Raw genomic sequence first — 14,424 nt, 5'->3', positions numbered from 1 at the left:
TCTCAGATGCGCAAGTCCTTGGCTAACCTCTGGGTCTTGGGGGATGGCCTCTGTTCCAGGTCAAGATGGGGCTTCTGACCAGCCATGGGGGCTTCTGTGTAGTCAGGGACACAGGTAGTAGGCGAGAATCGTCAGTTCCTCTTTATGGTTTCCTTGATCCACTCCAAGTAGCTGCAGACTTTGGTATAGACAGTGGGCTTGGTGGTTGCGTCACCCCAGGACACAATGCCCTGCAGGACATCCCCACAGACCAGGGGTCCCCCGAAGTCACCCTGTAGGGAGAAGGGGAAGATTGAATGGGAAACTTCTGGATCCAGTGCCCCCATCGCCATCCTAAACACCATCCAGAATCTCAATCAAAGCCCAATCCAACCCCACCCCAGGCCAACCCACCCCAGCTCAACTCAATACAACCCAGTTTAATCCAAATCAGTCCAACCCCACCTCAACCCAACGCAGCTCAATACAACCCACGTCCAGTCCCGCCTCCACACAACCACAACCCCACCTGACCCCCACATCTTTCCCATTCAGAATCTAACCTAAGCCACGCCCATCCTCATTGCAACACAACCCAGCCCCGATCGTCCTGTCTCTTGCCTCCCAAACAAAATTTACCCCCGTCCCCAGTTCAACCCTGACATATTTCCCATCTGAGACCAAACCAAACTCATATGCGTTCTCAACGCCAGCCCGTGCCGTCCCCGACTGCAATGTCCTCCTCAAACACAACCCAAACCCATTGCCTCTCTAACCCCAACTCCAGCCTCACCCCCATTCTAACTGCCCTTCCCCCTCCATCCCTGCAAACGCTCCTTAGTATCTTCTCTGGCCCAAAGCAAGCAAAAACCTGCCCCGTTCCAGCTCCCAGACCTGTCGCCCTCTCTTCCGCCTCCTTCCGTGGCTCCCTGGCGGCTCTGACCTCACGGGAGTCCGTGCGTCTGCCCTCCGCGCCTGCACACGCCGTGGCGTTCGTCAGGCGCCCTGCACAGTCCTTGTCACAAGATGTGGTCCAGATGATGCTGATGTCGGCACAGTGCGACGTCCCTGGGAGTCTCACTGGGGAGGACAGTAGGGTCGGAGCGAATCCATAAGATTTCAGGCCCTTGGGCTTCCCTGGTGGCGCAGTGGTTGAGAGTCCGCCTGCCGATGCAGGGGACGCGGGTTCGTGACCCGGTCCGGGAGGATCCCACGTGCCGTGCAGCGGCTGGGCCCGTGGCCATGGCCGCTGAGCCTGCGCGTCCGGAGCCTGTGCTCCGCAACAGGAGAGGCCGCAACAGTGAGAGGCCCAAGTACCGCACACACACAAAAAAAGAAAAGATTTCAGGCCCTTGTTCCCTCCACCCAAGAGCCCTCGAGGCCTGACACCCAGTTCCATGTTTCCACGCACCTTGTGACGCTGGGCTCCCTGTGGCCCCGCGCTTGTTGTCAGACACCAAGCCCCAGCCAGACACCCCACGGGCCTCGCTGGGCTGGGGGCAGCGCGTGGACAGCGGGACCTGGGGCGCTTTGGTAGAGACGCGCGCGCGCCCGGGTAGACGCGGTCACAGGGTATCGCGACGGTGGCTCTGCGCTTCGTAGCGTGCGCGCGGGGCAGTGAGAGAAGCGGCCCGCGGTTGCCCCGGGCCACCGCGCTGGCGCAGATCGGGCTCGCCTAAGTGCCCTCTCGGGGAGCGGTGCGGGCGAGCGCTTAGCCGCGAGTGCGGTGGGGCGCGGACGGAAGGATCAGAGAGTGGGCAGCTTAGGGTCCCCTGACCCTTCGGGAATCTGCAGGTCCCAACAGCCTTTCCGCAAGGCCCCGAAGCCAAAAGTTGCAGCCTCCGCCTCGCAGAGACCCAGGTGCCGAAGTCAGGCACACACCTGGAACTCAGTCCTCAGGCTCCAGCTCTTTTCCTCCCAATCCGTGATTCTCAGGTGCCCAGACGCTCCCGCCACGGCCCCTCGGGACCCTAAGCCTTCATACCGCGTTTGGCAACGGGCCGCAGAGGGCGCCCGGCGCGGGGAGATGAGGGAACCACCGCGGTTAAAGCGTCCATGCTCGAAGAGGGCCACCTGCCATGGCTGGGGGTGCGGCGTGCACTCAGCACCCCTCAGCACCCTGTCACTGTTGTCCTGGGCCACTGAGAGAGGAGACAGAGGAAGACAGATCCCCCGAGGACAGAGTCCTTTCCCTTGCACCCTACGCCTTCCTTGTACCCTGACCTCACTACACATTCTCCACCTGTCGCCTTTCCCCAACTTCTTAAGACGTCCCTGCTGTTGAGTTTTAAGCACCGCCTTCTCTCTAGCTCTTAAAACTGCTGCTTGTTTTCTCCAGAACTGTCCGTCTGCCCTCGGCCCCCGCTTGTTTGCTACGGGACTCCGGGAGAGGGAGGACAGGGAGAGGACCAGAGGGCAGGAAGTCCTCTGGGATTGGGAGTAGGAGACAAGGACAGTGGATACAGGTCCAGGCAGACGGTCACTTGGAACCAGCCATTCGAGGTCACCGAGCTGTCACAGACACCAAACGGGTGTGGCCATTCAATCTGTATGACACACAGTCTTGGCTCGAGAGTCTGGACATCTCAGCCAAGCGCAGTACCTTACAAGGACACAGACGTAGCCACACAAGGTCGTGGGCAAACATACGGGCACAACCAGTCTTCCAAACGAAGGAACTGATATGGGCGGCGCTTTCAGCCGAGATTCATTTGCATGGGCATCGGTTGCAGCTTCAAGAATCACAGCACGGAACTTCCCGTGTGTATGTGAACAGGATAGTTAAGGCACGAGCAGGTGTGTGTATGTGCGCGCGCGCACACACACATTCACAGACACAGGTCTGGACAGAGAAGCTCAGACCTAAATTTACAGTCTCCAGCGTGGATCTGCACATACTAGGCCGCAGACCTGCACACTTGCACACGGGGTCTGAACAACAAGGTGAGGTCCTTGATGAGGGTACCCAGGGAGAGACACCGATACACACTCAGGTCCTCAAAGACTTGTCACCAACATGGGTCTATAGTATAGTGGTTAAATCTGAAGTGACAGAGTGAAAAATCCTGGATCCAAACATATTATCTGTGAGACTTTGAGCAAACGGACTTTTCTGTGCCTCTATTTCCTCATCTGTAGAATGGGATTGTTGTAAGAATTAAATGGGAAAGAGCGCGCGAGAGACAGAGTGTGTGTGTATATGATGCCTGGCGTATTATAACTGCTTAAAAAATATTGGTTATTTTAAACAAAGGACGTACAGATTTATGTGGGTAGACATGTGTGTGTTGTTCAGGTTGTGGACACAACTTTAGCCAAAATAAGCCAGACGTATGTGCAGACCCAGGTAAAGATCGTCAAGGTCAAAACTGTGGTTCATTCCCAAGTCACTCTGTGGAGATTCAAAGTTATAAAACCCACCCAGAGGGCCAGAGCTCAGAGGTGGACCCACTAGATCAGACCCAGGGAAACATGGGACACAAAGGTGACATTCAAGGTCAAAGACACATTGCTCAAGACGCAGGCAGCCAGGTCAGGACACGTTTATCCATCTCTAGATCAGCCCCCGAGTCACTCGCTTGGTGTTCAGGTCACTAATTGAGTCTCACAGCTGGGGGCCTGGCTCAGACATGTGGGCAGGGTGCAGACACGGAGGACTTTGCGCACACACACAGCCCGCGCTGCACCGTGCACAAGGACACGCACGGGGATGCGTCAAGGTCATAGGACCATGACCCCCTACGCCGGGCAACGCGGGTATGTCCCCTCAAGGTCACAGCCGGGCACACAGACACCCACAATGGGGGATTTGCACCGCCACACCGAATGCCCACGCTCTACCTGCCAAGGTCAGGAACCGGGCCCTGGCAAGGCGGGGGGCGGGGGGGTGGAACGCGGATGTGGTAGACAAGAGGCATAACAAGGGAAGGGTGGGGTCGTCCTACAGAGAAGGACAGAGGGTGCGGGTTGAACAGCTGGGCACTGAGGCCGCTCCTGGCCAGTCCAAGCTGGAGGAGGGCGGAGGCCCTAGCCGGGTGCAGCGGGCAGGTGGGGGGCAGGGAGGAGAGAGCACAGAGAGAGCCTGAGGGGACGCTGGCAGCAGGCGGGAGGTCTGAGGGGCCCCCAGAAGCCAGGGTCACGTGGGGGGGGGTTAATAAAAGTCCACCTTCAACTTCTACAGGTTAGAGGCATCAGGTTACAGTTAATTTCTCCACAGGTAGTGGCTGAACGTGGTCTGGAGCTCTCCTGCCACCTGGGGTCACCTTGACTTAGTGGCTGCCCCTCTCTGAGCCACAGAGGATGAGACAAGTGCTGAGCACGGGGCCTGGAATATACCAAGTGCCCAGCAGAGCTAACACACCTTCACAGGGCGGTGCCCTGGGCCGGGACCACATTTAATCCCCACAAGAGCCGTACGAGGGAGCATCTGTTGTTATCTCCACGGTACAGTGAGGGAACTTGAGTCACGGAGACGTTAAGTCACTAGAAAGTGACAGAGGCAGGATTTGAACCCAGAGTCTGCGTTCTTGAGCTTCCCAACGTGTATTTAATGCTCAGTATAAGCTTTACCTACATCGTGCTATTGAGTCCTTACCGTTATTGTTGCAGGTAGGTGCTGTCTTCTAAAGAAGGCACTTAAGGACCAGAAAGGTGAAGGAACTCCCTCAAGGTCACACAGCAAGGGGAAGCCCCAGAACTCGAACGCAGGTCTGTGTCACCCAAGGGCCACGTTCACTGTCATGGGGACTCCAGAGCAGCCCCAGGCCCCTGACAGCTCCTGGGGTTAGGGTGGGCACCCAGGGATGGCAGCATGTGGCTGAGGTGGGTGTGGGGGGGTCCCCGAGTGAGGGAGGCGCTGGCAGATTGCAGGACCCAGATAGGCTGGGGGGATTGGGGTGGCACTACACTCCCGCAGACCCGGACCTGACCTGGGCCCACCTCACCCGCAGGCGTCGGCGGGAAGGAGAAGGTGAGGAGAAGGAGAAGCCACGTTGCGGAGGATGGGCCAAGGCTCTGCTGATGTCTGGGGAGGGCAGAGGGCGAGTGCGTGTAGGCTTGGACCCTCCTGCCCCCACCTGGATTCCTCCAGACACAAACTCATCTCGCCTGCTCTTAAGAAACCCCTCGGGCTTCCCTGGTGGCGCAGTGGTTGAGAGTCCGCCTGCCGATGCAGGGGACACGGGTTCGTGCCCCGGTCCGGGAGGATCCCACGTGCCGCGGAGCGGCTGGGCCCGTGAGCCGTGGCCGCTGAGCCTGTGCGTCTGGAGCCTGTGCTCCGCAACGGGAGAGGCCACGACAGTGAGAGGCCCGCGTACCACCAAAAAAAAAAAAAAATTAAAAGGTAGTGGGTTCAAGTTCCAATATGGGTTGTGCGGTTTCAGCTCCATTACTTCATCCTTATTATCAGTATACATACTCTGCTTATATATACCCTTATATAGTTATTACATATATATGATATATAACCTGAATATGTACCCTGATTATCAGTATATATGCTCTGATTGTCAATGAAAAGCTTATTATCAGTATATAAATCTGCATTCATTTCCTACTGCTGCTGCAAGAAATTACCACAAATTTATTGGTTTAAAACAACACGGATTTATTCTACTACAGTTCTGGAGGTCCAAGTCCAAAGTCAGTCTCACTGGGCTGATTCCTTCTGGAGGCTCTTGGGAAGAGTCCATTCCCTTGCCTTTTCAGCCTCTAGAGGCTGCCCATGTTCTTTGGCTCATTAAAAAAAAAATGGCCACCAGCATTGAAAGATCAGGAGATCTTAAGCGTCTCTTGAAAAGGCCATGACATCGGTCAGCAGTGCATCTGCATTCTCACGTGGCCATGATCCATCCTCAGCAGACTCTGAGCGGCCACAGCCCTGAGGGCATCCTGTGGTTTTCGCTGGCCCACAGCTAGTTGACTTCCCTCATTACCTGCCTGGCCCCAGGGAGCAGAAGTCTTTGTGACCCCAAAGAAGAAGAAAAGTGGAGACGTGGATGCGGGAAGATGTGGACACAAACAGATCAGAGAAAAAGCAAGTCACAAGTAACAATACTATTCATACACCATCATCGCTGTCACGAAGAGTACTTACCTATTAGACTTACCTGTAGACGACACAGAGAGCACCTCTTTTGTTCCAGATACTATTCTAGGTTCTCCACGAATGTTAATTCAATCGCCTCAACGTCCTATGAAATAGGAAGTATGGTCACCCCGACTTTACAGGTGAAAAAATGAGGCACACAGAAGCTAAGAGTCATGACTCTTAGCTTACCGAGCTGGTAATGGTTAGAGGTGGGATTTGGACACCACCACTCCGACTCCAGCGCTGCCTCTGTGCGCCTAACTACTGTTCAACACTGCCTCCTTGTGGATCCAGAGAAACACACAGGGAGAGAGTTAGAGGTGAAGAGAGACAGACAGACAAAGGAGGGGCCCCGGGTTCTCTTGGGTCAGTCACCCTGGAGGCCTCAGCACCCAGCTCTGGACCCAGATGTGGGAACAGAGGAGGCAGGTGCAACCCGGGCCGGTGACAGGACCCGGGGTCGCCACCTGCGCTTTGCCACTTGGTGAGCTCCGAGCCTTGCACCTGGTGAGCTCAGGTCTTGATCCTGACCTTGGATCTGTCAAGCACTAAAAGGAAGGGCTGAGAATGGGACCTCTGGAGTCAGACCCATTCCAGTGAGACCTTGGGTGAGGGGCTGAGTGTTTCTAGCCTCAGACCTCAGCCACTGTTATCTCCAATTATTGCTACTAATAGAATGATTTACTGAGCCCAAGAGGTCACCATAATCTCTGTTTATTCTTTTTGTTTTGTTTTTTGGCCAGGCCATGCATCTTGTGGGAATCTTAGTTCCCTGACCAGGGATCGAACCCGGGCCCGTGGCAGGGAAAGTGCGGAGTCCTAACCACTGGACCGCCAGGGAATTCCCATCTCTGTTTATTCTTGGATCATGGTGACCTTGGAGGTGTCTTCCAGAACCATCTCCTCTGTGCAACCAGTTCCCCTCCCCCCCCAAATGATCACGCTGATAATAACGATGCTAGTAACTCATGCATTGAGTGGCTACAGCCATCGTTTCACTTGTGCTATTGTTCTTAATCTCAGGGAATAAAATTATGAGCCTGTCTTTTTAAAAAGCAGAGGTAGATGCAGAAATGTGACTTTCCCCATTATAAAAGGAAATCAGTCTTTCTCAGTAAAAGCCTCGCTGGCTCTATTTGTTAGGGTGGCGGGGGGAGGTGAAAAGAAAGCCCCTTTTTGTTTTTACTTACTCGTGGGTAGAATGTTAACACTAACGGCTGACATATGCTGAGTGCATGCTCTGTAGAATTGTTCTAGTGCCTTTACACAGATGAACTTGCTAATATCCCCATTAACCTTAAGCAGTTGCTACTATTGCTCTCTCCACTGTAAGCAGGGGGAAACCAAGGCAAAGAGAGATTAAAGTCATTTTCCAAGGCTACACAGGCAGAAATAGCTGGGTTGGAACCCAGCGAGAATTTCATAAGAATCTCTGTATGTGTATGTGTGTGTAACATCGTTTCTACTTTATGTTGTGAGTACATATTATTTCCACGTGGTACAAAAGCAAAGTATGTTTATAAAAAATGTACAGGGTGATAAATCTCCATCATGACCTTGTCCCCCCTCTGTCCCGTCCTCGCCCCATCTTCCGAGCATAACAAATTAGACTATATTTCTTGGGTCATCTTCAAGGGTTTTGCTGCACGTGAGCTAGCAAATGCAAAGACGTGTTCTCATTTTTCTCTTGCCTTTAGCCACCAGGCTGGGCTTCTTGAGAAGTAGTAAGGTGTCTCCTGGTGTTCGAAACATTTGGTCAATTCTTTTTCCTGTTATAAGCATCAAAGAACCTGTAATGCCTAGTTGGTTTCAAGGTTTGTGAAACACTGTTTACATAATGACAAAAGTTATAAAACAATGGCTGGTATGAAAATCACAGCTGATCCATAATTGTATCTATGAATATAAAGCTCTCTGCTGGGAAGGCTTCCAGTCTGGGAGGACTCACTGGGACGCTTCTCCCCGCAACCCACACACAAAGGGACCTTGTTAACTCATTTTGTGGTGATTAGACCCGGCCAGAAAAAGAACACTGAAAATAGAGCAAATAAGATTGAGTGGAAAAGGCACATAGGGATAGCTAGGACAGTGATAACTGTACACTTCCCATGTAGAAATATCAAGTCACTACGTTGTACCCCAGGAACTAACATAGCGTTGTAGGTGAATTATACTTCAAAAACAAGCAAACCAAAGAGGAACTCACAGAAAAAGAGATCAGCTGCAACTAAGACCTGGCGCAGTGAAAATAAATATAAATAAATAAATAAAAATAAATCTTAAGGACTTCCCTGGTGGCGCAGTGGTTAAGAATCCGCCTGCCAGTGCAGGGGACACGGGTTTGAGCCCTGGTCCCGGAAGATCCCACATGCCGCGGAGCAACGAAGCCCGTGCGCCACAACTACTGAGCCCTGATGTGGGCGTCCTCCTTTGTGGAAAAGATAAGGTAGACAGTTAAAAAAATATATTCCAATCAGTTATAAAGGTTTGAAGAAAAACAGCAGTAGCAACACGACACTAATTTTGCCCAGTGGGACAAAGTCCCCTGTTAAGCCAAGTGTATTCATTTCCAGGGACTTAACTCCTGGATAGTTTATCTGCTTGAACTTCTGCAGGTTCTTTATTATCGCCTATAAAATGTGAACCTTTAGTGAAGATGATGATTATGCAAACTGTTCACATGTTTGTGCTGGGTAACTACAGCTGTTAGAGTGATCGTTTTAGAATATTTCATGTCTTCTGAAAGTTAAAAGCTACATTTTTAGCTAGCAAGCAGGTGGAGAAAGGCTCAAAATCGTTAACGATTTGAGAAATGCAAGTTTAATATGGCAGTGTATTATTTTACACCTATTCGATTGCCATGGAAAGCTGAGTAAAGTTAAGCAGCAGCCGCAACGTGAACTGCAGGAGTCCTCAGGTTCTGCTGGTGGGCTGAGGGGGGTGCAGCCGTTCCAGAGAGTGACCTGCCTCTGCTTGGTCAAATTAGTCATAACCCACATGATCACCCAGCGGGTCCATCCATCACCAAACCGCACGGCAAGCTCAACTCAGCCTAACAATCCATGCTGCTGATCTGCAGGAAAGAAAAGCACCTCCGTCCCTGAAAAGCAGTGCTCACCCTCCTCTGTGTGCTGTGACGAAGGCCAGAACGGGGCAAAAGCAAACGCAGAGACCAGTGCAGGGAAGCAGAGAGGTGTTTACAACAGTCCAGCGCGTCCGTGTCCGTGCCAGCCACGCATTCTGGAGCCTTCTCTATCCTCTCCGTGACTCCCTCACTGCTTCTGGTCTTTGATCTTTGATCTGAGTTACCTCTCTTGTACAGCTGATGGAAAATAAACCCCCCTCTCACTTACTCTCTGTCCTCTTACGCTGCTTTATTCACCTTCAGAGCATTTACTGTCCACACCGAAATAGTACATATTTATGCATGTTTGCTGTCTTTCTCTTGCTCTAGGGGAAAAAAAAAAAAAGCTACACCAAACAGACTTTCTCTGACTTGTTCAATGCTGTAGTCTGGGAACCTAGAACAGTGCTCGGCACGTCATAGGTGCTCAGTTAGGGTTTGTTGAATGAATGAATGAATGAATGTTTAGGAAAGAGTGGCTAGCAACTTTGGCTAAGGTGGTGGCACTAAAGATGGGGAAGAACTCAGCCACTGCAACTGACACATGTCCTACTTTCCCCCTAATGCTTTCATTATGAACATTCTCAAACATACAGCAAAGTTAAAAGAAATTCACAGGAAACACCCATTTTCCTGCCACCTAGATTCCATCGTTCACAATTCACCATACTCGCTTTATCACATCTGTTGACCTTCCACCCATCCATCCATCCACCTGTCTTGTTATTGATGCATTTCATGGTAAGTCACAGACATCTGTACACTTCATCCTAAACGCTCAAATATATATGTATGTCATTTACTATAAGTTAAACTCTGTTTATGTTTCTTTTCGAAGGGAAAATTCATATACAATGAAATGCACAAAACTTAAGCTGTACTTTTCAGGGAGCTTTGACAAATGCACACACCTGTGTGACTCAAACCCCTATCAGTATGTAGAACATTTATCATCAACTCATATGCCACTTCCCAGTCAATGCCCACCTCCACCCAAGAGGCAAGAAGCATTCTGATTTCTTTCTACCATAGGTTAGTTTTTTGTGGGTTTTTTTGGTTTTTTTTTTTTTTTGCGGTACGCGGGCCTCTCACTGCTGTGGCCTCTCCCATTGTGGAGCACAGGCTCAGCGGCCACAGCTCACGGGCCCAGCCGCTCCGCGGCACGTGGGATCTTCCCGGACCGGGGCACGAACCCGCGTCCCCTGCATCGGCAGGCGGACTCTCAACCACCGCGCCACCAGGGAAGCCCGGTAGGTTAGTTTTGCTTGTTCTTTATATAAATGGAGATATACGTATGTACCGTATGTGTAAGGATTTTTCACCTTGAGATTCACTTAGGTAGCGGTAATTTGTTCTTTTTAATTACTGAGGCATATTCCCAGTTTGTTCATCCTTTCTCCTGTTGCTGGACCCCCGGGCTGCTTCCAGTCTGGGGCTGCTACAAATAAAGCTGCTATGAACATCTGTCTGATCGTGGTTTTAAGTTGCATTTCTCTCATGATTAAAGATGTTGAGATCTTTTCATGTTCTTATTGGCCATTTGTGTATCTTCTGTACTGGGGATTAGGACCTCGACCTATTTTTTTTTTGGGGGGGGGACACAATTTAAGCCTAATACTATGGATTCAGTGGCCTGCCTCCTAGATTATGTCTAGGCTCTGTCTTGGAAGGAGGGTTGCATCCTCAAAGTGGTAGAACACTTTTTTCTGCACCAGCTCTGGGGCAGGCACTGTGCAAGAGGTGGAACCGTCACCTCGGTGTTACACGTAAGAAGTCTGATCCATCCACGGCTCGGACAGGTCGAGTAACTTGCGCAAAGTTAGCCCAGGAACCGGCACCGCGGGTGGTGGGACTGCAAACGTCCTGCCACGTTCACGGCTTTCCCGAGTCAGTTCTTCAATGGGCCTGAAGGTGGCGCCATGGAGCAAATGGTGGATTCTAATACCTCAGGTTTAAAACTCCTTCTCCCTGGGGCTTCCCTGGTGGCTCAGTGGTTGAGAATCCGCCTGCCGATGCAGGGGACACGGGTTCAAGCCCTGATCTGGGAAGATCCCACATGCCGCGGAGCAACCATGCCCATGCGCCACAACTACTGAGCCTGTGAGCCACAACTACTGCAGCCTAGAGCCCGTGCTCCGCAACAAGAGAAGCCCCCGCAATGAGAAGCCCACGCACCACAACAAAGAGTAGCCCCCGCTCGCCGCAACTAGAGAAAAGCGTGTGCGCAGCATCGAACAGGAAGCAGATGCAGATCTGCAGCACCCGTCACCTCTTTCCTACGTGACGGACACCACCCACGGGGTACTGAGCCCAGGGCCTGGGGGAAAAGAGGTGGGGGCTCTGGAGGTCTGGCGGCAACAGGGTTCGGGGGGCACTTAGGCATCTGGAAGTGCAGGGAGAGCTAGATCAGGGTCAGCAGAGGAAATCCGGGGTCCAGGATTGCCCCCATCCTTAAAACTCTCACTGTCTCTGTCTCTTTGTGTCTGTCTCTGTCTCTTTCCTCTAACTAACCATCATCTGTCTGTCCATCTACTGTCTATCTATCCACTCTCTATCTATCTATCTATCTCTGTCTTACTGAGACCATCTCTCCATCTCCCTAAGTCCTTCTTCAGGACTTTTCTCTGTAGTTCTGTTTTAGTCTCTACTTAAGGTTCCCCAAAGGGCTGGCTTCTCTCTCTTTCTCCTCTTTTTTATTTTTTTAACATCTTTATTTGAGTATAACTGTTTTACAATAGTGTGTTAGTTTCTCCTCTACAACAAAGTGAATCAGTTATACATATACATATGTTCCCATAATCTCTTTCTCCTCTTTAATCTGTGTATATCTGTCTTTAACTCTCTTCTAGCCTCTCTTTCTTTAAAGCTCTCAGTCTCTCCCCCCTCCTCTCTCTCTCTCCCCCCCCTCCAGTTTCCTCCCTCCCCCCCTGCCACCACCACACTTCTCCCTTGCTTTGGCCCCGTGTCCCTCTGCTTTTGTTGGCTCGAGCACATTGAGGTTTCAGGCATCGCCTTAGGACTCCTGCTCCCTTGATTCGCACCCTGGCTCTGCCAGGTACCAGCCGCAGAAACTGACCCCAATTCATCCAACCTCCCTGCCCCTCAGCCTCCCGACTTGCTGAGAGCCTGGCTCCTGAGAGGCTGCTGTCAGAACCGGATAGACAAGGCATGCAGTGAACGCAGCGAGGTGTCTAGTGCTCAATAAATTGCAGCTGTGATCACCGTCATTATTGTTACTTATAAAAGGTAACCCGCTGCCAGCCTCTGTGCAGCCAACAATTAGATGCTTATGTGGTGTGTCCTCCCACCACCAAAGTTGGGGCCACTCCCTGACCTCGGTTTCTAGCCAAGATCAAGCACCTCCAGAGTGAGGACAGCGGGTGGAGGACACGCCGGCTTTCTGAGGCACACCCGGTGACACTTTTCGCCCTTAGTCTCGGCCTCTCTGATATCCTGAGCCAATTCTGTGCATTTGGTGTGTGTGTTGGGGGGGAGATCAAGCAAGAACCAGCCGTGTTGGGTTAGATAAAGCATCTGATTTAACAAGTTAGGGATACACCATAATATCAGAAGGTGGCCACAGTGGGTAGAAACACACAACACACACACACAGCTTCCCTAGCCTTGCAGAAGGGGCTCTGCCCCTGCACTGTGTTCATGGAAGATGCGGCTTGACAATTTGACAAGGTTCTTTTTTACTCCCTTTAGACCTTAGGCCAGAGGTTGAATATCATATATGCATCATCACACTGGTTTATAGAGTCCCTCTTTTTTTTTTTTTTTACGGTACGCGGGCCTCTCACTGTCGTGGCCTCTCCCGTTGCGGAGCACAGGCTCCGGACGCGCAGGCGCAGCGGCCACGGCTCACGGGCCCAGCCGCTCCGCGGCACGTGGGATCCTCCCGGACCGGGGCACGAACCCGCGTCCCCCGCATCGGCAGGCGGACTCTCGACCACTGCGCCACCAGGGAAGCCCCCGAGTTCCTCTTTTATGCTTCCTTCTTTCTACCCTCCCTCAGTCTTACAAAGCATATAGTGTGGTTTTTATGTGTGTGTAATTTTAATATATGGAATCGGCCCTGGATTACGCATCTCATTCTCTTCCAAGTTGCCCTTCAAACAAGCACCGTGTTTTTAAGACCCACCCATGCTGTTTGTGTTCATACATCTGTCCCGCTGCAGGAAGTCCATGGAGGGTGTCCACACATTCAGCCAACAACCTCCCTCGGGACGGACACTCCACGGTTACCAAGTCCCAGACGCCACAAAGGACACCGCAAGTCATATCCTCGTGTGCGTCCACTGTGGGTGTGTAAGAATTTCTTTGGGAGGTACAACCAGGAGAGGGATGGCTGAGTCATCGGGTGTGTGTATACTTAATTTGACGAAGTCGTGCCAGACCCTTCCTCAGAGTTGAAAGCCCCACCCTTACCCAAGTAGCACCTGAACATTCTAATATGTGTACATCCCTGCCAACACTTGACACTATCCATTCCTCTAATTTTCTCCACCCTAATGGGTGTGGAGTAGTTCTTGTTTCAATTTACATTTCTCGGATAACTAATGAGCTTTGAACATCTGCCTCATATGCATAGCTTTCCTACAAATTGCCTATTCAAATCCTTTACCCATTTTCCCCAAAGGGTGTCCATCTTTTTTTTAATCATTTCACAGGCGCTTCTTGACTATTACAGGTATCGGTCCCTTGTCTATTTTTGATATTACAAATAATTTCTCCCATTCTGACAAATGCCTATTCATGGTCTGTCTTACCTTCCTTTAAACCTAAATTCTTAGTTTTGACATAATGAACCTAATCAATGTTTTGTCCTATGATCTGTGCTTTTGAAGTCTTAAGAAGTCGTTCCCTGTCACAGAGATTCAAAGATATTCTCCTTGATTTTTTTCTATTGACCTTATAAGTGTACCTTTCCCATATTGGCCTTTAATACTTCTAGAGCACATTGTCATGTGTGGTGTCAGATAGGAATCTGCATTTAGTTTTCTTCTCACAGTGAGCCAGTTTTCTTTCTTTCTTTCTTTCTTTCTTTCTTTCTTTCCTTCTTTCTTCCTTTTGCAGCTCACCAGCTCCTTAGTTGCGGCACGTGGGCTCCTTCATTGTGGCTCAAGGGCTCCTTAGTTGTGGCATGTGAACTCTTGGTTGCAGCATGCATGTGGGAGCTAGTTCCCTGGCCAGGGATCGAACCCCAACCCCTGCCTTGGGAGCTCAGAGT

General features: G+C 51.2%; 2 protein-coding genes across 2 annotated transcripts; both read right to left on the bottom strand.

Moving 5' to 3' along the window:
* Window positions 1-131: 131 nt before the first annotated feature.
* On the bottom strand, window positions 132-13,381 carry LOC136793073 (kallikrein-15-like). Its single transcript, XM_067019638.1, has 4 exons — window positions 13,336-13,381; window positions 6,087-6,137; window positions 923-1,059; window positions 132-272 (listed from the first exon to the last, which is right to left on the bottom strand). Exons 1-4 carry the CDS (start codon window positions 13,379-13,381, stop codon window positions 132-134), a joined length of 375 nt encoding a protein of 124 aa, XP_066875739.1.
* Window positions 1,099-2,279, bottom strand: LOC131745294 (kallikrein-15-like). The gene is made up of 3 exons (XM_067019587.1): window positions 1,861-2,279; window positions 1,389-1,499; window positions 1,099-1,116 (listed from the first exon to the last, which is right to left on the bottom strand). Exons 1-3 carry the CDS (start codon window positions 2,212-2,214, stop codon window positions 1,099-1,101), a joined length of 483 nt encoding a protein of 160 aa, XP_066875688.1. The 5' UTR covers window positions 2,215-2,279.
* Window positions 13,382-14,424: the final 1,043 nt, after the last annotated feature.

The sequence above is a fragment of the Kogia breviceps genome, chromosome 18, assembly GCF_026419965.1.
Source record: "Kogia breviceps isolate mKogBre1 chromosome 18, mKogBre1 haplotype 1, whole genome shotgun sequence".
In the NCBI taxonomy this organism is placed as follows: Eukaryota; Metazoa; Chordata; class Mammalia; order Artiodactyla; family Physeteridae; genus Kogia; species Kogia breviceps.
Note: the sequence above shows the minus strand (reverse complement) of the source record. Positions and strands in the feature narration are given on the sequence as shown.